The 26,591-nt window shown below is 44.9% G+C and overlaps 1 protein-coding gene and 1 long non-coding RNA gene across 5 annotated transcripts in view; one reads left to right on the top strand and one right to left on the bottom strand.

Moving 5' to 3' along the window:
• igsf21b (immunoglobin superfamily, member 21b) overlaps positions 1-26,591 on the top strand; it is a 121,484-nt gene that overhangs the window by 5,621 nt on the left and 89,272 nt on the right. Inside the window, exon 1 of one of the 4 annotated variants that reach the window (XM_076740595.1) lies at positions 12,727-12,764. The exons of the other annotated variants lie outside the window; for them this stretch is intronic. Within the exon in view, the coding sequence (XP_076596710.1) occupies positions 12,743-12,764 (22 nt within the window). The 5' untranslated portion in view covers positions 12,727-12,742. Of the gene's footprint in view, positions 1-12,726; positions 12,765-26,591 lie in introns of those variants that run through there. 4 annotated transcript variants of the gene reach the window in all.
• On the bottom strand, positions 23,565-24,072 carry LOC143326751 (uncharacterized). Its single transcript, XR_013077703.1, has 3 exons — positions 23,898-24,072; positions 23,765-23,806; positions 23,565-23,690 (listed from the first exon to the last, which is right to left on the bottom strand). It is a non-coding gene; the product is annotated as an uncharacterized LOC143326751 (long non-coding RNA).

The raw sequence follows: 26,591 nt of genomic DNA, 5'->3' as shown, positions 1-26,591 counted from the left end.
CAGTTAACATTGCGGGTGCTTTTTTTTTTTTTTTTTTTTTTTTCTAAATTTCAGTGTTTTTCTAATATCTCTCAATCTCTCTGCCACATTGTTTGTGTGTTATGGAGACAGACCAAAGCTTGGTGAATGCCTAGCTCTTTGGATGAAAAGATGGAGGGAGGATTAAGAGGAAAAACATGGGAAAATAATCTGCAAGCAAGCTGACGTCATGCAGTACAGGCCAGTGTTGTGGAGGTGAGGCTAACTGTGACGACAGAGGGCATCAGAGTGCCTCCCAGCACTGCCAAGCTTCTCCTCTGCAAGGTGCCTTTTGTACCAATCCCTGTGTCCAAGGGCAGCCGTTCAGCTCCAGGACATCAGTTCACCCCACGTGGACCAGACACACATTGTTAAGACTACATCAGACTGGGACTTAGTTTCAGTTCCTTGGCTGATGTGAAATTCATCTTTTATTATATATTCCAAATACTCATGGAATGTATATGAATTTATGTAAGATGCTGTTTTACGTGTGAAAAACCAAATTGTTTTTCCACACGTGATATATCAGACACATTTGAGATGTACATATATATATATATATATATATGCACACACACACACACACACACACACACACACATATATACACACATACGCACATGTGTGTTTGTGTTTGTGTGTGTACACGTATGTATATATGCTTTGTAGTTAAGAAGAAGGATTTTAAATTCTATTCCTGATTTTACAAGGAGCCAGTGCAGAGAGTCAAATTTGGATGAAATATGGTCTCTTTTGATGCCCCAGATGGGCTGAGCAGATCAGGAGAGTAACCAGGAGGCAGAGCTGAAGGGCAGAGTAGGTTCAGAGGGTGACCAGGAGGTGTGACAGAAGGATGGAGCAGGTCTGGAGGATGGACAGAGACCACATGATCTCCAGGTCATCTGGCAATGAGGCTGGAGATGATAACTAGAGTGCAGCATCAGGTGTGCCAGTGGAACCATGGAAACAAGAGGCTGCTGAAACACAGCTACAGGAGGCCGCTATAGCACAGGAACTACGGATTGTTGCAGTGCAAGAACCAGTGACTGGCTGCAGCTTAGGAACCAGGAACTGTTGCAGGTAAGGAACAGGTGACTGCTGCAGGTCAGCAGGAACAGGAACAGGATCACTTCACTGCTACAGCTCAGAAAGTGATAACAGCTGCAGCTCAGGCTCAGTGGATTGCTACAGCAAAGAATCAGAATCAGAATTGGAATTACTTTAAGATCAGGAGGGAAATGCCAAGGGGATACACCAAGCTGTCGATAGATGAAGCTCTGGAGACTGCCAAGCAGAGGCTCACAGCTCTGGCTACCCGCCTTAAGAGATACAGCAGAGAAGCCGAGACCAGGATAATAAATAGACTGTTCTCCAACAACCCAGCTAAGGTCTACTCTCAATGGCAATGTAGTAAGAAGTCCCAGATAGACCCACCAAAGTCTGAAACTGAGCTCTACTGGAAGAGTATCTGGGAAAAGGAGGCATCGCATAACTCTAATGCCCAGTGGTTGCTCAAATTGAAAGCAGACCACAGTAGCCTCCCAGAACAGGAAGCAGTAGAAATTACCACTGCAGGCCTAGAGTGGCTGACCCAAGGCCGTACAGTCCTCATCATGAAGGACCCACAGAAGGGCCCAGTACCATCCAACTACCGGCCTATAACCTGCCTGAGTACAACATGGAAGCTCCTGTCAGGCATCATAGCGGCTAAGATGAGCAGGCACATGGATCAGTACATAAGTAGTGTCACAATCTCGGTTTCTCATCCACCTCCGATCACTCAGCTGCAGCATTTTTCTACTCTCACTCCCTCTGCTCCACTCTACCTGCCAGCCGCGTCCACCTCATCAGCTCCACTCTGCTCACCTGCCGACACAGCTGCAGCTCATCACAATCAGCCCTGCATATAAGTCTCTCCAGCACATTCACTCCTTGCCAGATTGTTCTTCTGCAGTATGCGAGACTTTCCAGCGTTGTCCTATTTGATCACCCGTTGCCGACTCTGCCTGCCCCCGACCTGCTCTCCTCGTCTGCCTCCCGGTAAACTCACCTGCCTTCCGTCCCTGACCTCGTGCTCTGCCTCAGCGTTTCTGGTGTCTGTCTGCTCTGCTGGAAGCGATTCATCCGCCTGGCTTCGGCTTTCCTCTTGCCTGCTCCCCATCGGTACTTCTGCTCCCGTGGACTGCTCATCTGGCTTCGACCCCCCCGCCTGGCTCCGACTACGCCTCTGCTCTCTCCTCGCCGGCACCGCTGCTCGATCAGCTGTTTCTTCAGGCTGCGGAGCTTCCTCCTCGCCATCAGCGCCTGAAGCAAGTTACTCCGCCGCCCGCCGGCACCGCTGCGTGATCAGCTGTTTCTTCGGCTGCGGAGCTTCCTCATCATCATCAGCGGCTTTGGTAAGCCACCTCTCTTTCCTTCGCTTGAGCCTCAGAGACTTTGTGAGAACGCTCAGCCCGGACAACGAACTTTATTCCGAGTTACTTGCTCTGATCCATACCTTGTTTCTGGTGGTAATAAATAAAGGTCATTACCGACTATACCTGCTCTCTGTTGTACTGCATTTGGGTCCAAAACACACCCGTTACAAGTAGAGCACAGAAAGGAATTGGCAACAACACCAGAGGAGCCAAACACCAACTACTGGTTGACAGGGCAGTCACCCAGGACTGTAAGACCAGAAGTACCAACCTGCGCACAGCCTGGATTGACTACAAGAAGGCCTATGACTCGATACTGGAGTGCCAAGACCCGTATAAGATCAACAGGACACTTAGAGCCTTCAGCAAGAACTCGATGGGGTTGTGGAAGACAACTCTGGAAGCCAACTCACAGCCAATTGCAGAAGTTAGCATCAAATGTCGTATATACCAAGGAGATGCACTGTCCCCCCTGCTGTTCTGCATAGACCTAAACCCCCTCAGCCAGATCATCACCAAGAGTGGCTTTGGATATCGATTCCGAAGTGGGACTACAATCAGCCACCTACTCTACATGGATGACATCAAGCTGTATGCCAGGCATGAGCGTGACATTGACTCCCTCACTCACCTCACCAGGATATACAGCAATGACATCGGGATGTCATTCGGACTGGATAAATGTGGATGGATGGTGTGCAGAAGAAGGAAGATGATCGCCACTGAAGGGGTTGAACTACCTGAAGGCAACATAGCAGATGTTCAGGACAGCTACAAATACCTAGGGATCCAACAGGCAAATGGCAATCATGAGGAGGCAACACGGAGAACAGCCACAGCCAAATACCTTCAGAGGGTGAGGCAGGTCCTGAAGAGTCAGCTGAATGGCAAGAACAAGATCCGGGCAATAAACACCTACGCCCTGCCAGTAATCAGATACCCTGCTGGTATAATATCCTGGCCACTAGAGGAAATGGAAGCCACTGATATCAAGACAAGGAAGCTCCTTACAATGCAGTCCAGCGTCCTGAGGCTATACACTGAGCAGAAGACAGGAGGCCACGGACTAGTGAGCATCAGAGCCACTATCCAGGAGGAAACAGCAAGCCTCTGGGAGTACATCAGGAAGATGACCCCCAGTGATGCCCTGCTGAGTGAATGCCTCAGGCAGCAGAAGCCCAGTAAGGAGGAGCCAGAAGGGTTGGCGTGTACCATTGACGGCTTGAGGAAGTGGCTGACATAGCGAAAACATACCAGTGGCTGGAAAAGGCTGGACTGAACGACAGCACAGAGGCACTGATCATGGCCACACAAGAGCAAGCCTTGAACACAAGGTCAATAGAGGCCGGGATCTACCACAGCAGACAAGACCCCAGGTGCAGGCTGTGCAAAGATGTTCCTGAGACAATCCAGCACATAACAGCGGGGTGTAAGATGCTGGCAGGGAAGGCATACATGGAGCGCCATAACCAGGTGGCTAGCATCGTACACAGGAACATCTGTTCCGAGTATGGGCTGGAAATCCCAGGATCAAGGTGGAAGACGCCTCCAAAGGTGATCCAGAACAACTGAGCCAAGATCCTGTGGGACTTCCAGTTCCAGACAGACAAACTGGTGATGGCGAACCAACCAGACATAGTGGTGGTAGACAAAGAACAGAAGACAGTCACCATATATATATGGTCACCCTCTGAACCTACTCCGCCCTTCAGCTCTCAACTATAAGTATACACAAAGACAAAAGCAAAAATGGATAATAAAAAGAGTATTTACAGTAGGAAAGAGTATATACAGAATGAATGTGCTTTGTTTGTTTGGTCAACAGGGAACTGCAGTATGAGTGATCTGACAGGGAGTGAAAAAGTTCAAGGGCAGTTCAGAGGGAGGAGTTGTACAGTTTGATGGCCACAGGCAGGAATCATTTCCTGTGGCGTTCAGTCTTGCATTTAGATGGGATGAGTCTCTCACTGAAAGTACTCTTGTGTCTGACCAGCACATCATGAAGTGGGTGTGAGATGTTGTTCAAGATAGTCCGTAGCTTAGTCAGCATCCTCCTCTCTGACACCACCGAGAGTCACACTCCATTCCCACAACGTCACTGGCTTTGCGGATCAGCTTGTTGAGTCTGGTGGCGTCAGCCATCCTCAGCCTGCTGCCCCAGTACGCAACAGCATAGAGAATAGCACTAGCCACCACAGACTCATAGGAAAACCTGAGCATAGTCCAGCAGATGTTGAAGGACCTTAGTCACCTCAGAAAATAGATGACTCTGGCCCTTCCTGTAGAGAGCATCAGTGTTCTTTGTCTAGTCCAGTTTATTGTAAATATGTACTCCCAGGTACTTGTAATCCTCCACAATGTCCACACTGACCCCCTGGATGGAAACAGGGGTTGCCTTGGTTCTCCTCAGGTCCACTACCAGTTCCTTAGACTTTGCCACATTTAGTTGCAGATGGTTCTGCTCACACCATGTGTGAGCCAAAGGAACAGAGAACTGCAACTGCTGCAGCTCAGGAAGAGGAAATCACTGCAGCTCAGCAGGAGCAGTGTACTGCTGCAGCACAGGAACTGAGGACCACTGCAGCACAAGAACTGATGACTGCTGAAGCTCAGGCTCAGTGGGTCACTGCAGCAGAGTAGCACACTGCTGCAGCACAGGAACTAGAGCAGCTGCAACTCAGGACCGGGTGTCGACAGGGAACTGTGAACAGGAGTCAACCAGGCTTCTGACTTGGAACCAGGAGTGAGTGTTGGCCAGGCTGCTGACCGGGAACCAGGAGCAGGAAATGGCTGGGTCACTGACTGTGGACAAGGAGCAGGAGTCAGCCAGGGCTTAGAGTTGATTGCTATTTCAAAGGAGGTTATGGCATTCAGCTTATCCTTAATGTCCGTGGAACTGTACATACACAAGGGGAAATTATCCATGGCAGATCTCACCTCCTCCAGATGCTCCAGTGGGAAGCTGATGTCTGCTGGGCCCATTTCTGGTCCTTTTGACTGTCAAACTCAGGAAATACAGAAATGGACCCAAAGGCAGAAGGAGGAAGGCAGCAGGATGATTTCAGTGATTTACTGAATTAACAGCTTATTGGCAGGTACAAGTAGGCAGAAACGAAGGCAGGCTGACAGGTAACAGTCACATATAGGTCCAGGTAAACGCAAGCAAGTGTAGTATAATTTTTCTAACAAAGATATGTGATGTGCTGAATAAATGTCATGTGGCAATGCTCTATGATAGTCATGTGCTGTGTGTTAGATTAAGGAATTACATTAGTACAATGCATGGACATGAGTTAATGAGGATGAAAAGGCTGTCATGAACTAATTGTCCATTTAACCTCACTATGGCCTTGTGTTATGAACTAATTGTCCATGTAACCTCACTGTGACTTTGTGTTATGAGCTCTGTCCTTGTAGCCTCACTGTGGCCTTGATGTAATCCTAAGTGCACTTGTATAAAACTATCATTTTTAAAAAATATCATAAGCAACAGCCAAGAAATAATGGTGTCTGGAACTGGTAATAACTTAGACAAAACTGGTAAACAAGACCAAGGAAAGAAAATACTGGTGTAATCTGTCTAAATGAGATTTATTAAATAAAAAGAGGACATGCCCCAAGGATGACCTAGTAATTAAGGAGCATCTGGAACAGGAAATGTAATAAGACATAGGAAAAGCCATCTGCTAATATATGTTGAGAAATTACCTAATGGTGTAATAAGATTAAGACTCATACAATGTTTAGGGAAAGGACAATGTTTAGAGGATGGACAATAGGCGTGGACAAGTACAGTCCCAACTGTATAAAAGCAGAAGCACCAGCCATTTTAGATCAGAGCTCTCATGTGTATCTTGGGTACATGTTGAACAGTTCTCCTTTTTGTCGACATAAAAGTCTTTGCTACCCAGAACTCTGACTCATGCTGATGATTTCATTGAAAACCAACGTGCAGATTTTCCTGAACAATTGAGCATAACTAAAAACGTAGAATTTTTGGCCTTTGATTTATTCAAGGGCTTGAAGAGAGCACTTGTTGATGTTGCTGAAGTGTATTCACAGGTCATCATCATCAGGCAGAATCACCAATGTTGAGGAAGTGTATTTGGTGACAAAACCTGAGCTAAATGAGATTGAGGATTGTGTGGAATAGGACGTATTGTGTACTAATACTATACCAAGTCAAAACAGGCAATGTGTCTTACTTGTATGTCTTGCATTGAATAGGTTGACATTTATGGATACTGCTTCTAGTAAATCAGGTCTGAACGGGAAAACAGTCTGACAGCTCGACGTTTAAGGATACCGCTCCTAGTAAAGGAGGTCTGAACAGGTAAACAGTCTGACAAAGCGCATTCTGCCTAGGAAAGGCAGCCACCACCAGGAGAGTGGTGATCTCGCTTAAGGACAGCGAGGATAAAGATAAGTGCACAAATATCACTAGGACAGTGATAAAGAGAAAATAAAAAAAGAAATAAAAAAGTAGGAGAAGGTGGGGGCGAGCAGCGCGTGCGCGCGCACACACACACACACACATAAGTAAAGTGGCCGAGTGAGAGACATACACACACACGCACACACACACACACACACACACACATAAGTAGAGCAGCAGAAGGAGAAAACACGTGAACATATCCCTGGAAACAACTGTGCAGAGATTTGCACACACCAGAGCCAATGGGGCTGAGCTACTCAATAGAGAGAACAGCAGAAGCAAAGAAAAATTGAGAACTTGCAACAAATAACTCATCAACCAACAATTGGGCATATTATTCTAGGGACTCTAATGCTGCCAGGATTCCTATTGTTGTGTGGTATTGTAGTGGTATCATATGGAGGGTAGTTGAGGATTAGACTACCACATAGATTAAGATAGACAATAATTTAATAATAAATACATAATGAACAGGCAATAACAATAACAACAACAACAACAACAATAATAATAATAATAATAATAATAGTTAAATATAAGTAAACAATAAAAACTAAAGCAGAAAATATGAATCAAAATTAAAGAGCAAGAAGAGTGGATGGAAGGACAGAGGGTAGACAGTGACAGTGAAGACGAGATATTGACTCCTGAGCATATTGAAAGTAAAGGAGATTCTGAAACCCATGGCATCAGAACACATTTTTGGCTAGAACGAACCTACCGGGACGAGGAAGGCACAGAACATTGGCAAACTGTACAAGAAGTTAACTTGAAGCTGTGGCTAATCACAAGAATTATAAATTTGACTCAAACAAAAGAGTTTCCTTCAGTGCTGTGGGAGAATATAATACGAAGTATGTGCCTACCACATAATTTGGCAGCAATATTGGAAACATTAAATATTAAACTGCAGGAAAGATATTAGTACAACCAACTGCTGCAGGAATTAGAAGAAATATTTGCTCTGACTAAACAACGAATAAAGATGCAGGAGACACTAGCAGAGCTGTTTGAAAGACACCAAGAGCTGACACGACTCAACAGAGAGAGCAGACGTCACTCACCAACAGAACTGCTGACCCTCTCATGAACGGTGAGTCTGGAACTGAAAGGAACCATGACGACCGAAGAGAATGGGATGAACGAATATCTACAACATTCCCACACGGAACCAATAGATGACCTAGGAGACAGGATCAGAGGCCTCGATCCTCATCAAGAAGGCATGAGACTCAGAAGTGGAAGAACACTGGAAGATCAAGATAACGGAAGGGTCAACATCCAAATGCTATTGGTGACAAAAGGCCAAAACAACATCCGGTAGTACATACCATGGTCATTCTGTGACATGGTTGGGTTGGCAGGGAGGTTACCAGACTTGAACGAAGGAGGTACTAAATGGATCACAGCCCTGGAAGAAAACACAGAACGTGTCACTCATGCATGTGACAGGCAAGTCCACCATGGAGGAAATTTTCAGGGAGCACAACTGAATGCAGTAGTAATGGGAAATACAGCTGATGGTGTGGGATCCAATGGCCACTACAATAAGGTGTGGGCAGAACTGAGAAAACACTTCCCAGAGAAAATGGACCCCTCTAAACTGGAGGGAGAAAAGGTGATGGAAGAAGAATGCCCGGCCAAGTTTCTGAGATCCTTCCAGAACAGATGGAGAGAAGAGACTGGAAGCACCTGGAATACTAACAGCACCACACAAAGTCTATTCAAGGTAATGGTGAAGAAAGCCATGCCACAGGAAGTGCAGAAATGCCTGGACAATGCGGTGGGGCTGAATATGGAATGGCCTCTGTTCTCAGAGCATCTTATACATCATGTGGAAAATGCAAGAAAAGAGAAACAGAAAGAGGAAGAGGTGCATAAGCACCTGGCCAGCAAACCCACTCAGCTGCAACTGAATGAATTACACTCCAAACAGAAGAAGAAAAAGAACAAAATACAGGCTCCAGTGGTAACAATGGAACCGCCTCAGGTGCCTACAACAGTAGCAGCTGTGCACCAGGGATCAATGGGGCCCCAACCACTAGCCCTACCTCAAGTGCATCAGAGACCTATGCCCATGTCACCACCTGCTCCTCCACACCCAACACAACACGCTCCTCTGCCACCTATTCATGTTCATGTGAATCAGCCCCAACCAAATAGAGGACCGCCCGTCAGAGGACAACGGGGGCAAAGGGGAGGTACGTATCATCAAGGAAGAGGGAGAGGATTCTCCTCCCAGATGCCGAGACGTGCCCAATCACACACCCACCTAAATGTAGAACAAGATGGAGAAATGATGTGCTGGGGATGTGGCCAGAAAGGCCACCATCGTAGTGACTGCACCACCAATCCGTGGTTGGGACCATCAAGGGAGTGGCAATAGGGATGCCCAGAGGAGCCAGGGGGGAAGTACATGACACTAGTTGTATCCACACAGCCACAAGATGAACCAACTGTTGCCGTCATAATACAAAATCAAAAACATACCTTTATGGTGGACACAGGAGCCACATACTCTTGTATCGGCAGTGAAGGCTCCACTCTTCCTCTCTCAGGCAAATCTATCAAGACCATAGGCTTCTCTGGGACAGCCCAATTGTTTCCTAGCAAGGAATCTTACCTTAAGAGTGATTCAGGAAGTGTCTGAGAGCAACTCTGAGCAAGGAGGGTACAGAAACTTTTATCTTAGTGAGGAGGTGTGGTTGACCCCACAGGTATGAGGCAGTCTTCTAAAAGCTGTGATTGGTTGTTACAAAAAGGAAAAAGACAAAAAAAAGAAAAGAAAAGAAAAGAAAAAATGCGTTCCACGCTCATAGTAATGAATGGACAGTAAAATCAACCAGTCATATAACTTGGACTGTATTAAGAAATGTGTAATTGTGACATTAATTTTATGTCATGATGATGAAACTCAGCAAAATTTAATTAATTGTGACACAGCTTTAAAATGTTTGAACGTACCTCATTCACATGCTGAATATATTGATTTGCTTATTGTTATGTTTACTGTCCATGCTGGTCATTTTACAACTTAATCTATTTGATATTAATGGTGGACGCAGACTCAGCTGTCAGCAATTCCTGTGATTGCTGGTGTCCTTAGAAGAAGCGGTTTGTTTTGGCAGAATGACCAAAACAACGAACGAAATGGATAAAAAGAGAACGAGAAAGCCAAACTGGACACAAGAGCAGTGCATGCTGTTGGCACAACTCGTAGATGAAAATAAAATAGTATTAAGAGGGAAATTGGTCCCGGGATCACAGCCCAAGGGAAGAGGCAGACTTGGGAGCTCATCGCCCAGCACATCAATGCGTCATTCCCTCTCCTTTTACACACGAGTGACGAGTGTGAGAAGTGCTGATACATGCTGCAATCCCAAGCGAGAGCGGAGATTGGTTGTAACAGACCCAAATCATCACTGCTACACTGTTGCATTTTACCCGTGGCCAGGTATCGCAATGTTGTGATGACTTTCATCTCAGGCATTATTGTGTTACTGCACTGGGTGGGACAAGTAAGCTTATCCCTGATGAGGTCAACCACAAACATTATCCCTGCACGATTGAGTCGGTAGCATGTTATCGCTGTCACGGAGGAACAGAGAATATCTCTCCTTCCTCTCAGTCTTTCTGCCATCTTGTCTGTTTAAGACACTCTTAGGCTTCTTAAAAGTCCTCCTCCTTCCTCCTAACAGTTTTTCACCTTAGGAGCTCTCTTAAGGCCTAAGACGCTTTGTGAATAACTTTTATCTTACCAAGGGAAAATTCTAAGAAAAATCTGAGAATTTGAGGAATTCTAAGATTTTTCTAAGAATGACGTCACTAAGAGCTACTTTTAGCCTTAGGATGCTTTGTGAATACAGGCCCAGACACTTATGTTCATCCTGCAGTATACTGGATCCAATGGCCAACTGATTCAGAACTTGCACACCAATGGAACGCATGGAAAGCCTGGATACAGAAAGAACTGCCCTCTGCACAAGAGCCACAACTGCCATTGCACTGTACTCTGATGTTTGATGAGACTCAACAGCATACTGACTACAAAGAGTGCCGGACAGAACTGACTGCCAGTAAGATATTCTCTGTAGTGTGTCAAGACGTATGTTGGACCACAAGGAGCAGCAACAATTATTCTACCACTAGAACTGCGCCACTGGTTTCAAGTGACTAACTCCACTCCACACATCACTCTCATGATAGCTGAAGGATAAGAGTCACATAACCTAGAACCAATGATGAGAGCAGCACTGCAAGTGATAGCATCGAAATCTACTCTTAATCCGCAAGTACAGTCCTCCTCCAATGGACAGTATCTGAAAACATCTCTGTGAACGTGTGATGAAGGAACACGAGTTCAAGTACTATTAAGTCAGAGATCCCCAACTCAATTGCCACTCTCAGAGGAACATAGCATGCTACTAGGTCAAATACCACATAGGCTGTGGTCACAAAATAAAACAGATATAGGATTAGTTAGGTCAACACAGCCAATGCACATTAAAGTAAAAGAGGGCATAGTGTTGCCATACAAAAAACAATATCCACTAAAAGCACATCAGATAGCCGGCATACAACCTAGTGATAGGAATTCTGGCTCTTTTAAGAGAGCCGGTTCTCACGGCTCGGCTCTCATAAAAGAGCCGGCTCTTTCGGCTCCCCAGTGGCTCCTCAGCTTTTTGTTGCTTAAATTAATTTATTACCAAAATAATGTAATATTATGTGTAAAATGAATTAGTGATGTACAAAACATATTTTATAGCACATTTTATTGCATTTCCTGCAGTCACTCATTTTCTCACCTTTCCAGCATTTTGTCTGTCGCGGCTCTGTATGTGTGTGTGTGCGTGTGCTTTGTGTGTGTGCGCGCACATGTGCGCTATGTCTGTAACTCCATCCCCCCCTGCTCAGTGTGTACACACAGAGGCCACCACACATCATGTAGTTGACAAATCACGTGCGGCTTGAACGTAAAAAAAGTCAAGAAAAAAAATGAAAAAACCCCAAAGCGGCTCCCAGGCAGGAGCCGGTTCCAATCGTTCACTTCAAAGAGCTGGCTCTGAGACCCGTTTCGTTCGCGCCAACACATCACTAATACAACCCATCATCAAGGGCTTGGTAGCTGCAGGAGCGTTAAAACCAACCAAGAGTCCATGTAAGATGCCAATTTTTCCAATCTAAAAACCAAACTCAAATGACTATCGATTAGTACATGATTTGCACGCCATAGACGCAGAGATACCTGTGCTCCCAGACCGGCACACTCTGCTTTCCAACATCCCACATGACGCCTGCTGGTACAAAAGTCACTGATTTATGCTCAGCGTTCTTTAGTGTGCTACTACACCCAGACTCACAGTATCTGTTTGCTTTTACATACCAAGGACAACAGTGTACTTACACAGGTCTCGCACAAGGCTATGTTGAAAGTCCATCAATATATTACAGTATTGGCTAGTGATCTACAACACCTAGACATGACAAGCACAGTACTACAGTATATGGATGACCTACTAGTTTGTAGCGCTACCAAAGCCCAATGTACACAAGACTCAGTCTCAGTCCTGATGCCGTTAGAAAAAGGGGGGCACAAAGTAAGTAAAGACAAATTACAGTTTTGTCAGTCACGAGTTGAATACTTAGGCAGACACATCTGCGGCAACAAACAAACTATTGCACCCTCACAAATCGAGGCAGGTTCAAAAGCTCCCAAACCACAAACGCTGGGACATATGCTATCGTTCCTAGGAATGGCTGGTTTCAGTCGACCATGGATCTGCGATTATGCGATCAAAAAAATGGCTCAGCTGAATTGCAATGGACCCCAGAGGCTGAAGGAGCCTTTGAATCCCTAAAACAGGACATGCAAATGGCACCAGCGCTCGGTAATCCTAACTATGCTAATGTGTTCCATTTATATGTTGCAGAGAAAGCAGGATATGCATGTGTGGTACTAATGCAGGAAACTCCCACAGGTAAGCAGCCATTAGCATATTACAGTACCAAATTAGACAACATTGAAATAAGTCTTCCTCCTTGCTATCAAAGGCTGGCAGCAGCAGCCTTTGCCTTCCAAAAGGCATCAGCCATTACAATGGGGCATCCAACCAACTTGTACACATCCCATCAGCTGCATGCATTGATCACTAGCCCCAGATTCATGTTAACACAAGCTCGAAGAACAGACTACGAGGTAATCCTCTCAGCCTCAGAACTCACCATTCAGCAATGCACCACAATTAATCTGCCACATGGATGGTGACACCTGTAGATGAGACACCACATGACTGCCTAAAAAAAGACCACGAAAAGACTTATATAATCAGCCCATACGAGCACAACTTACCTATTTTGTAGATCTTCCTTGTTTCCTGCTGCAGGAAACCATGCTGGTTAGGCTATAATACAACTGTATCCTGATGACACCTTTACTGAAGTACAAACCATCACAATTGCTCAGCCTTGTTCTGCGCAACTCACAGAAATCAAAGCTTTGACTTCAGCATGTCGCCTGGCAGCAGGAAAGACTCTGAACGTCTATATGGACTCACAATATGCATATGCGGTCTGTCATATCCACGACATCATTTGGATGCAAAGAGGGTTCCTGAGAGCAGATGGCTCACCAGTAACTCATGGCCAAGCCATCTCAGCTTTACTAGAAGCAATACACTATCCAAAAGCACTGGCCATAATTAAATGCGCAGCTCACCAGAACACTAATACCTTGATTGCCAAGGGCAACAATTTGGCAGATGAGGCTGCAAAACATGTAGCTACATCCACCTGCACGGGACCATTGTTAGTAGCCGAGGATTGTGAACCTTTAACAAACTTAGCATCCCTGATAGCAGCACAAGCACATGCAGGTCCATATGCACAGTCTGTATGGCTAAGAAAGGGGGTGATTAGAGTCACTACAGAAGGTCCATCACATGGGTTGTGGCGCAGTGCGCATGGACATTTTGTTCTCCCTACATCTTTGATAAAAGTCGCTACACTTAGTGTGCATGGTCAGGACCATTGCGCAAGGGGGGAAGTGTTTAGACGACTTCAAAAAGCCTGGTGGTCGCCATTCTTGGCAACAATGGTTGACAGAACACTACAGGAGTGTGAGATATGTGCACAACATAACATAAGAAAAACATTTTCAGCACCAATTGCACACATTCTGCCACCAGAAGGTCCCTTTCAATATCTAATGATGGACTACATAGATATGACAGAACGAGTGAGCGCATTTAGATACATCTTAGTGGTGGTTGACAGGTTTAGCAGATGGGTGGAAGCAGTCCCAACCAAAGGTCTGGATTGTAAGATCAGCAGCTAAGTTTTTGTGCAAAGAAGTCTTTCCAAGATTTGGTTTACCAGATACAATCAGTTCCGATAATGGACCCGCATTTGTAATAAAAATAGCCCTAAAAATGCTAGGTATTAAACAGAAGTTTGGATGTGTTTATCATCCACAGTTACAGGTAGCAGTGGAGAGAGCAAATGGCACACTGAAAGCAAGGCTTACAAAAATTATGGCAGAAAGCCAATATAAGGTCAACTGGGTAGACACACTACCACTAGCTTCGATGTCTATGCGAACACAAGCTAACTGACTAACACACCTAACACCACACGAGGCACTTACAGGGAGACCGATGCCAGTCCCCTTTTATAGAGGGCTGTATGAGCCGCTTGAACAATGTGAAAGAGAACTAACATGCTATCTCTGACACCTAACGCAAATACATAAAGCTGTGTTCCAACAGGTAAAAGCTGTATCAGAATACAGGAATGCTGACATTCCAGAGCAGCTGAGGAGAATCAAACCTGGACTGTGGGTCTATGTGAAGGTGTTTAAATGAAAGTGGGAGGGATGGCGAAGCCTCCCAACTGGGGGATAGACAGCCCCAAAAGCCACAAGGAGAGAGACGATCACAGAGACTGGCTGAGAGGCGAAGGCCTGAAAGTAGAGATTCAGCAAGTAGCGGCTCATTGCCACAGCATCCTGAAGACAGTACAGGGGGAGAAGATGAGGGTACCCCTAGATCAACACCTAGTGCAGGGGGAGAAGATGCGGGCACCCCTAGATCAACACCAGAGGCAGGAGGTGTAACGTCATCAGAGACACTCCCACCAGAATGTGACCCACTTAACTTTTTCCATTGGCAAACAGGAGAGTGGGGCAGGTCTACAGATGAGTAGATGGAGGGCCCTGGCCATGTTAACCTTAGGAGTAGGCCTAGTAATCTTCATTATAAAAGACCTAACTACGGGAAGTGAAACAGAACAAGAGCAGATTATAGATTGTGCTCTCGCTACAGGCTCAGTGGCAGCCGCTCAAGGGAGGATCACATATGTAAGATCAGCTCAGTACAATCAAACACTGATGTTAGGACCAGATGGCATAAAAATAGACATACATGCAGTTCATAAACAGTGCTTGACAGAGGGGATAGTGGCGGTAGAAATACAATGTTCACGAAGTCAACATTGTATGTTAAATTTGAACCAAACAATGACTGCTGAAGACACAACTAAATTGACTCTTTATTATTATGTAAGAAAACATTAAAAAAAGAAGTATACAGGACACGTTGGATCAGAATAAAATATTAGGATGGGAGTAATCATCTGTCATCTCTCATCTTCAACCGCTTATCCAGGGTCGGGTCGCGGGGCCAACAGCTTTAGCAGGGGACCCCAAACTTCCCTTTCCCAGGCCACATTAACCAGCTCTGACTGGAGGATCCCGATGCGTTCCCAGGCCAGTGTGAAGATTTAATCTCTTCACCTAGTCCTGGGTCTTCCCCGTGGTCTCCTCCCAGCTGGACGTGCCTGGAACACCTCCCTGGGGAGGCGCCCAGGGGGCATCCTTACTAAATGCCCGAACCACCTCAACTGGCTCCTTTCAACACAAAGGAGCAGCGGCTCTACTCCGAGTCCCTCACGGATGACTGAGCTTCTCACCCTATCTCGAAGGGAGACGCCAGCCACCCTCCTGAGGAAACCCATTCCGAAAGTCCTTCTCCATGGCTACTCCGAACTCCTCCCACACCCTCCGTTCTGCCTCCCCTACGGCGGAAGCTGCTTGCCCGTCAGGCCTGTCCGTACCTTGCAACTGCCTCTGGAGTCCTCTGTGCTAACATATCCCAAAAGGACTCCATCTTCGGACGGCTGCCCTGACCACCGGTGTCCACCATGGTGTTCGAGGGTTACCGCCCCTTGAGGTACCCAAGACCTTTAGACCACAGCTCTCCGCCGCAGTTTCAGCAATGGAAGCTTTGAACATCGCCCATTTAGGTTCGATGCCCCCAACCTCCACAGGGATGCCAGAAAAGCTCCGCCGGAGGTATGAGTTGAAGATCTCTCAGACAGGGGCCTCCTCCAGACGTTCCCAGTTCACCCACACCACACGCTTGGGTTTACCAGGTCTAAAGTCTTCCCCCACCCTCGGATTCAACTCACCACCAGATGGTGATCAATTGAAAGCTCCATCCCTCTCTTCACCCGAGTGTCCAAAACATACGGCCTCAGGTCAGATGATACGATAACGAAATCGATCATCGACCTTCGACCTAGGGCGCTCTGGTACCATGTACACTTATGAGCGTCCTTATGTTCGAACATGGTGTTCATTGTGGACAGTCCATGACTAGCACAGAAGTCCAATAACAAACAACCTCTCGGGTTAAGATCGTAGTGGCATTCCTCCCAATCACGCCTCTCCAGGTGTCTCCATCATTGCCCACGTGTGCGTTGAAGTCCCCCAGAAGGACTATGGAGTCCCCTACTGGAGCCCCATGCAGGACTCCACTCAGGGTCTCCAAGAAAGCCGAATACTCTGAACTGCTGTTCGGTGCATATGCACAAACAAGTGATCAGTTTTACCCCCCATAACCCGAAGGCGTAGGGAGGCGACCCTCTCGTCCACTGGGGTATACTCCAACGTAGGCGGCACTCAGCCGGGGATTCGTGAGTATCCTCACACCCACCCGGCACCTCACACCTTGGGCAACTCCGAAGAAGAACCCCTATTCAGGAGAACGGTTCCAGAGCCAACGCTGTGCGTAGAGGTGAGCCCCACCAGATCCAACTGGTAGCGCTCCATCTCACGCACAAGCTCCGGCTCCTTCCCCCACAGAGAGCTGACGTTCCACGTCCCCAGAACCAATTTCTGCTGCCCAAGTCTGGTCCATTGAGATCCCCGGCCTTCACTGCCACCCATATGGCAGCGCACCCAATCCCAGCAGTTTCTCCTGCAGGTGGTGGGCCCACAGGATGAGAAACAAATTTGTTTTATCCGTGGGTAAAATATTCAGCCAGACAGGTCAGCCAACAAGCTTGTATTACATGTTACAATCCAAAGAAATTGCCAGAAATAAAACCTATCCTGGGAATAAATAAGGAAACATGTAGTAATTGGACTACCTGCTTTGGTTATTGTGCAACAGCAATGGCAAGCTGGATAAGTTCGGTCGACAAATGGACGGAAAACACAACAATTTGTCCCAGGCAATTGAATAGTGAACTTCAATTGTTACAGTTATGCTAACAGGATGGATCACTGTGATTGAGGGACGGGCAAACAAAAAAGCTAGGGCAAACAAAAAAGCTAGGGCTGTTGAGACATACTTAAACCATGGAAGCCAGATGATAAAATATTTGTGGCATGGAATCAAGAGCCTATTGGGTGGCCAGATGAACACCGAGCTGTAGGGGAAGACTGGATAAAAAACTGGACAAGGGACAGGATGGATACCTGTCATGTTGTCGCTCCTGTGCATCGATTCCGGCATTAATCCTTTTTCTTTCTCTCCCTCTGCTCCTAGACTGAGTGCACAGAGGCGGGGCGATCCGCTCGGCAGCAGGGCTGATCAGACTCACCTGCTTCTCATCCCGTAATCAAGCCGGCTACTTATGCCGACTCCAAACTTGCTTCTGTGCCAGAGTATTGCATTTGCTTGTCTCATGTGCCTTGTTCTCGAGCTGATCTCCTGCCTCACGTTGTTTGCACTAGTCGATATATATTTCCTTTGTACTTTGTTATTCTTCAGTTTGAGCATTCTCCTGGACACTTTATGTTGTTGTAAGTACCTCGTCTTTTGTTCTATTTGACTCTTATTTGCTACTTTTTCCCTTTAAGGTGATTTTCAGTTGTTTTTCCTCTCATTGAGTGTTTTCCCGTTACGGTGATTTTTTGTTGGTTTTCCACGTGTCCGCATTGTTTCCCTCTACGGCGATTTTCTGTTGTTACTTTTGTGAAAATAAACTTGTATTTTTTGTACTCTGCATCTGTCCAATTCCTTACACGAACCGTGACAGATACCAGTGGTAGGTCCCATAATAAACTTGCATTGTATAGCACAAAACAGTAGATGGGTGGGCTTCCAATGATACAACCAACAGCGATTTATTAACTAGACAATATAATCATTGGAAGGAATCAATTTGCAATTGCATGCTGCAACTAAGATGACTTTACAAAACAGATTTAGATTAATGGCTGAAGCACAAGGTGTCTGTAGCCATTTTGGGGATGAATGTTCTACAGTTATAACGACGGTAACAGTTATAGACGGTAATCTGACAAAACTATTGAACAATCTGAAGGCCCTGAGAGATGAACATGTAGCAACATCAAATTAGAACACTAAAAATCAAACCCTCTCTCAGATTTGGGAATGGCTGAATAACCTGTGATGGCATAAAATCCTTCACATCATAGGTATGCTCCTAGGAGGATTCTTGCTGCTAGCGGCGATTGTCATGTGTTGCATACTTCCAATAACCTCAACAATGATAAAAAGAGCAACCAAGTATCTACCAGGACAATTCCCTCTCCAAACCCAAAACAGCATGAATCTGGAGGTTACAATAAGAGATGACGACATGACGCACACACATGAAAGCATGACATGTCCAGATTAAAACAGACAACTTAACAAAATGAAAAAATGTAGACAATGAAGAGGTAAACACAAATCGCAAATGTCGCATAAGTATCACAAAGATCTGCACAGATTATTAGATGTACTACCCTTTGGCCCAATACCTATAACACAATCAAAGACACATCTACAGTATTTAAACTCTTCTGTGCATTTGAAAGACTTTCCATTACCACCAGTGCCCCTAGAAATCCCGATTGAATCCATAGAAGAGATGGCTTGGACAGATAAAACTTATAACCTAAGTCAAGTTGTCATAGCAATATGTACAAAAATTACCTTACGATATAACTATGATTTAGTGACTCCTGGATCTCCTCAACGTATACCGCTTAGCAATAAATACACACTAAATATGCTCTCACTATATTATGGTTCAAACTTATTATTTAGCACACATGTGTTCCTGCAAAAGTATGAGAAGAAAGGAATAGAGCAGAAATCAATAGGCTATGACCAATGGTACGTGTGTGCAGACAAAAGATGCTCTAAAGTGGGTAGAACAACTTACATTGTCGGGGGACATAGAAACTATGAGTAGAGTCTGATGGATACTAACCCTTTCATATCACCCCAAGAAAATAGAGAAAAGACATGGCTGACCATCCAGGGTCTGACTGGCAGTATGACCTACATGCGCCAATGGGATCTATGTGCCCACCTCCACCTTATCCATCTGGTTGGCAGGCACAGATGATGACTGCAGGTCCAGTTTGGGCAGTGTGCACACATCACCTGGCTGTCCTATCCATGCCTTTCACTATGGGGCTCTGAGGAAATTGGATAGGCCACCTGAGGTACCCTCAACTCCCACCGAAGCCAATGAACGGCTCGATGCAAGCAACTACCCCGATGGTCAGAGGACGGGGACCAGACAACACCTTTACTGGAAGCACAGACATGGAATCTTATGCATTTACATCAGCCTTGCCTCAAACCCAGCCAGCAGGGTTGATGCCACCTTAGCCCCAAAGCAGCCACACCATGATGGATCCGGAACAAGAAACCACTAATGGAGGGGAGGCTACGACCACTCAAGCTGATGCTCTGATGATCTGCTCAAAAGGCACCAGACCCAGACGCATTGCTCACCCTGCCTTTGGCCCAGTTCAAGCTCTTTCTGGTTAACAAAACACCTGAACAAGCTGCGTATCTCCGTGCCCAACACAGGAAAGGATTCTCACTTGAAGGGGCAAAAAAGGCACACCTCTGATGTAAGTAAGCTAAGGAGAGACAACAGTGGGTAGAGGAGAAACGCCTCTCCTGCAGGAGAAGGATACCATTCTGCACTCCAAGGATGAACTCAAGGAAAACTTCAATCGGCAGCTGGCAGCAGTCATCCTCGAGAAGAATAGAATCATTCGACAGAAGGACAAACTCATCTGGCAGCAAGAGAAGACTATTCATATTAAAGAGGGCGTCATTCGGATGCTGGATAAACCACAGTCCGAAACATCACATTCACCGGATTCCCCTGTGTACTCTCCCACTACTCCTCCTCCAATAGATCCATGAACAAATACACACACCTTTCTGTACCACCATCGCTTGCATGGGAACACCATGTCACAAACTGTGGAGATGGGCTTGGAAATTTTCCAACCCACCCTGGGCTGTGTCACAGCCCTTATACCCTTTAAATATACACAGTAAATCCTCAAAGTACCACTAGCCAACCAGTTTAAAATATCAGAGCAACAAGGATTGAGTTAACAAGTTCCTACATTAAGTGACTACAGTTAGGTGGTCAGAATTGAGTACCTGGCTGAAAGTGAAATGCTGCGAACATCCCTGCATAATAATGCTAACACAAAAGAGCATATGAATTCAGTGCTTAGTCTATTTATGTATTTTTTGAGGGATGTGGCCATATCATTTACACATTATGCTTCACTTATGATTTTGAGAGAGGCTACTAGCAAGCAGTTGGTATAAGAAGGGGATTATGGGAGAGAAATTCCCCCAAGAGGCGCAGAACTTGTTCTGTTTATGTTTGGCTTACATCAACTGGTGGGTGCTGTTTGAGAAAATGATTCCTCATAAACAGATGTTACAGCTCATGCTCTACATTCTGCCACCTGGGACCCGTTGCACAAAACTAGGATAAGGGATAAAGCTGGGATATGTTGGTTATCCTGGCTCAACTTATCCGTAATCCGGTTGCACAAAAGCAGGATAGTGGAAAGTGGGATATGTTATGGGATAAGTTACCATGGAGATTTATTCTGTGGAGCTAGCCTGCTTCAGACCAGGCTAAGTTCCAGGATCTATTTAATCTCATCCCTTATCTCAGTCAGCAGTCATCACAAACAGAAACCAATAGTTATTTCACAGCCCACTACACATTGTTATCACATTCAACTAGATCCACTGTCATTATTTAAATATTAACACAAAACATAAGCATCATTAATTTCAATCATTGTAGATAAATGATGAGTTTAGATGATGTCATTCATCATTAGATAGACAGTTTCCCATAGACAATATATAAAATACACATCCAATATAAATATAAATACACATTAAAGAGTAACATGATTTTCCTTTATTGAATAAGAATAAATGAAAGCATCAGTTCCTTTCAAAAGTGAAGTCACACAGTGACTCTACAAGATAGAAAGCACAGAATCAAAGCATAGTATACAACACAATAATAAATACACATTCAAAGGTCTGTATATAATACACCCCACATGTCTCTACACTGAAATAAATGCAGGACAAATCCGTACACAACAAATGAACAGACAAATGAATGGATGCAGTAGCCTCCCTGCAAGCTTGTATACACACAGTATACAGCACAAACAACATAAGAGGCCAAATCAATCTAAATTAAAAAACAAAAAAAACAAAAACACAAATTGCTCTGCCAATGCAGGACATATTTAACTGAAATTCACAGCATGTGTCTCTGCCAATGCAGGACATATTTAACTGAAATTTAAAGCATGCATGTTAACTAAAATAATTTAACACATGTTGGTCCCTGACCAGCCAACCACTGTCATCATCAGGGAAGATGGCAGGATTCTCCCAGTCCATGTGTGATGGCACTCTGGGGGCCCTCTCCTTCCTCAGGCAGACCACATTGTGGAGGACAGCACAGGCCACAGTGATGTCATATGCCCTCAAAGGGCTGACCTGTAAGTCATGAAGACAATGAAAGCGTGCCTTCAGGAGGCCAAAGGTCATTTCAATCCTGGCCCTTGTCCTGGCATGGGCATGATTGTAGGCCTGCTATGCTTCCTGGGGGTTGGTGTACAGTGTCAGGAGAAAAGGCTGGCAGGGACCACACCAGAGAATTGACCTGTCAATACAAAATCTCATCATCACAACCTCATAAATAGTGACATTCTTGACACAGCTATGATGTAAAAAGTGGTTATTAATAGAGGTTGTGTGGCTCACCCTGTGATAGGCACTGATAGATTCCAGTGGTCCAAAAGACTCGGGAGTCATGGACTGGCCACTTTGCCACAACATTGCTGATTAGACAGTCAGCATTGCAGACCATCTGAAATTATAAGATGAAGACTATTAAACCTGTCAATGCATATCACAAGCAATGTACAGTGTTCATTAACTGACAATGTCAAAAAGTCATGTTCACCTGAATATTAATGCTGTGAAAGGATTTCCTATTCACAAAATCCGCCTCATGGGCACCTGAGGGGGATTTTATCTTGATATGTGTGCAGTCCAATGCACCAATGACATTGGGGAAACCTGTAACACAAAGCAATGAGTATCCTACTATGACTGTTAACAGTTGTCCTGTAATTTGTAGTTTCTCTTACCTGCAATCCTATAAAACTCCTCCTTCATGTCTCTGAGGCTTCCTGTGGCCAGGGTAGGAGATGAAGACATCTGACAGTGTTTTAATAGCCACACACTCCGTATTGTGCGGCAAATTGTGGCCTTGTTCAGATGTTCTGCATCCCCCACTGAATACAGGAAGCCTCCACTTGCAAAAAAGTACAAGGCCACACAAGTCATCTGCTTGACACTCAGTGCATGGCTCCAGAAAACCTGTATCTCTCATAAAGGTGGTCATCAGGGAAGGCCAGTGGGTCCAACCGGTCCCTGAAGACCCTCTCTCGCCTGGAGGCTCTCCTGAGCATGAATGCTTCCTCATCCACCACATCTTGCAAGAATGGGCACGCCATTGTTAGAGCAGAAAGGAACACACCATTTTGGGCCTTCATATAGACTAGTGGCCCACTTGACTTAACAAGGAACACCTTTGCACCCCCATACCTCACAAACTGCAAATAGTTATTTAGTTATCATGATACTTTTTTTTTTTCAAATAGTCATCTACTACCTCAAAGAATAGATAATCAAACCATTCCCTCTACTCGTTTTTATTGCCATAAGGTGTTTTGATATATCTGGGAAATTGCATTTCATGGTACATTCTGTGCCTTTCTTCTAGCCTTAATACAGCCAGTGTTTCAGCTTCCAACCAATCATAGCACTTAAGTGGGATGACAGATGGAAAGTCCACAGTCCGTGTGCCTCATGTCATCTCTATGGTAGCCCTAACTGCGCATACATTAAAGAGACAGACACCACCAAAATTCCATTAATTTTTTTAAGATGTGTCATCTTCTTGGAGCTGGGGGAGGAAAGGGGAATAATGATTAATACATTATTTGTGTTACAGTCAGCATACAGTGTGCATTGAAGGCATAACTCACCTCTCGCTCAAGTTTTTTTATTTTGAGGTCCAATTTTCTCATTGTCCTCCTCCTTATTTCGGACTCCAGTGTGAGGTCTTCTAGCTTTTCTTTTTGTAGGCCATCTCAACATCTGCCAGTTGTATTTGCCGTCGTAGATGGGTGGCATACAGCTGTCTGAGAGCTTGTGAGTAAATGCGTGACAATTAGCACAGCAGGAATTTTGCATAATGGGAATGTCCTTCCATTAATACTCACTATGTTGCCAGGCTGGCTTTCTCCCGGTACAGCATCTGGGTCCTGTTACAGAAATTTAATTTTGTGTGGGCACCAAATGATGACTCCTCACCATTGTAGACTAAATATGACTTCCACAAGCTTGACATGATACCTCATGCCTTCGAGAATCCAGAGAGATGGTCTCCTCATCTTCACCGTCATCTGCTGCTGCTGATGCTGCTGCTCCTGCGCTGGTACCTTCACCCTATTACATTTAATGGGATTAATATTGAAGCTAGTAGACGAGACATGCCAGGCCTACGGAGTACTCACTGGATCAGCATCTTCTGGTGTTGGTGGCTCCAACAGTGTGACAGTGTTGCGAGAAACTGCAAGGCAAACCAAAGTCAGACAGTCCAAATGGATTTGATATGAATGTGGTTATGTCCCATGTAGAAATGAAAGAATATACCTTGAATGAAGTGGGTGGCATCTTGGGAGGGACATATATTTGTGTCTGTCCCCCCAGGGATCCCCTCCAACACAGGCCTGCCTTTGTTGTGTGCCAAGGCTTTGTCCTCTGCTGGGGTGAGGTGTGCTTTTGGTGACCCACCACCCTGCCTTGCATTTGGGTTTTCTTTTTGACCGCTATAACAGTACAGACAATGTGTGAGCAGGGTACAATATAAGCTTGTGCATTCTTAAGTATTAGTCAGGGCACTTACCATTCTGCAAGATGTTCTTGTATTTAATCTTGACTTGCTGCCATGTCCGTTTTGGCCCAGTCATTTTTAATCTTGTCATGTTGTCACTCTTGTGCATTTACTCCAGCATTAATCCTTTTTCTTTCTCTCCCTCTGCTCCAAGACTGAGCGCACGGAGGCCGGGCGATCTGCTCGGCAGCAGGGTTGATCAGACTCACCTGCTTCTCATCCCGTAATCAAGCCGCTACTTAAGCCAGCTCCAAACTCGCTTCTGTGCCAGAGTATTGCGTTTGCTTGTCTCATGTGCCCTGTTCTCGAACCGATCTCCTGCCTCATGTTGTTTGCGCTATATATATTTCCTTTGTACTTTGTTAATCTCCGGTCTGAGCATTCTCCGGGATGCTTTCTGTTTTTTGTAAGTACTTCGTCTTTTGTTCCATTTGACTCTTATTTGCTACTTTTTCCCTTTGAGGTGATTTTCAGTTGTTTTTCCTCCCGATGAGTGTTTTCCCGTTATGGTGATTTTTTGTTGGTTTTTCGCATGTCCGCGTTTCCCTCTATGGTGATTTTCTGTTGTTACTTTTGTGAAAATAAACATATGTTTTTTGGTACTCTGCATCTGGGTCCTGGCAATTCCTTACACGAACTATGACAAATCTATCTATCTCTCTCTATATATATATATATACACACACACACTATATTATATTATATATGCTAATAAAACAACATACATGAAATAAGATCAACTTTATTTATCCCAAAGGGAAATTATCAAGGAGTTATATAGTGGGATGGAGTTACATTTACACAATTTCACTCACATCTGCAGTCAATTTCACTTACAGTTTCAACTGATTCATAATCAGAGTACAACTTTGTTTTCGGAGATGTTAATTAACAATTTGGATTGTAATTGTGATGGTTTCAGCAGAGCAGTGAGTGTGTATTTGTGCACTACTTACGCATTCAGGCGGTCTGCAATACTTTGCCACACTTTCTCTCGTTTTATCACTGTGGAGGTGTTGCCTTTCTTTTTAATTTGGTCCTTCACCTCCTTTTAAGCCTCCATGAGGATTTCTGCCTCCGACAGGGAAAAGTACGCCGCTCTAGTTGCCATAGTGAGTCAGTGAATCTGTGATCGATGGCAGGGTCTATTTGAGGAAGCCGCGTGCACATACTTATCCAGGATAGGTTTCACCTGGCTTGATGAATCCTTGTCTGCTCACCCTGGCTTGGTTTTTGTGCAACCGATTAAGCCTGGGCACTCATGTTTTGGATTGGCTGGACTCAGCTCAGTCACTTATCCTGCATGTCTTAATCCTACTTTTGTGCGACGGGCCCCCGGCTGTACCAGAGGGGAATGTAGCAAAGACATCAAATAAGAGGTTATGCCATCCATCAACATTCCCACCAATCTTTTTTTTTTTTTTTTTTTTTTTTTTTTTAAGAAATGTTTAAAATACAGGAGATTTAAGGGAAATATTTAAACAGGAAGACAGCAGGAGAGAAGAGTAAATACGAGAGAAATCGGAAGGTTGACCGATCGAGTGCACATTGTGACATGAACGGTTTTGCATTTCACGCACAGTACAGTCAAAAGTTTGGATACACCTTCTCATTCAGTGGTTTTTCTTTATTTTTTTCATTTTCTACATTGTAGATTAATACTGAAGGCATCCAAACTCTGAAGAAACACATATGGAATGATGTAGTAAACAAAAAAGTGTTAGAATATATTTTATATTTTAGATTCTTCAAAGTAGCCACCATCTGCTTTGATGACAGCTTTGCACACTCTTGGCATTCTCTCAATCAGCTTCATGAGTGAGTCACCTGGAATAGTTTTCAGTTAACAGGTGTGCCTTGTCAAGAGTTAATCTCTGGAATTTCTTGAATCCTGAATGTGTTTGAGACCATCAGTTGTGTTGTGCAGAGGTAGGTTTGGTACAAAGGTCTATAGGTGATTAGCTCTATCTGACTACTGTTCTAATCCATATTATGGCAAGAACCACTAAATTAAATATCGAGAAATGACAGTCCATCATTACTTTACAACATGAAGGTCAGTCAATCCGGAAACTTTCAAGAACTTTGAACATATCCTCAAGTGCAGTCGCAAAGACCATCAAATGTGAAGCATGGAAGAGTATTCAAGGCAC

The sequence above is a fragment of the Chaetodon auriga genome, chromosome 10 (genome assembly GCF_051107435.1).
Source record: "Chaetodon auriga isolate fChaAug3 chromosome 10, fChaAug3.hap1, whole genome shotgun sequence".
Lineage (NCBI taxonomy): Eukaryota > Metazoa > Chordata > Actinopteri > Chaetodontiformes > Chaetodontidae > Chaetodon > Chaetodon auriga.
The sequence above is the reverse complement of the archived record's forward strand: the minus strand, read 5'-3'. Positions and strand labels throughout refer to the sequence as shown.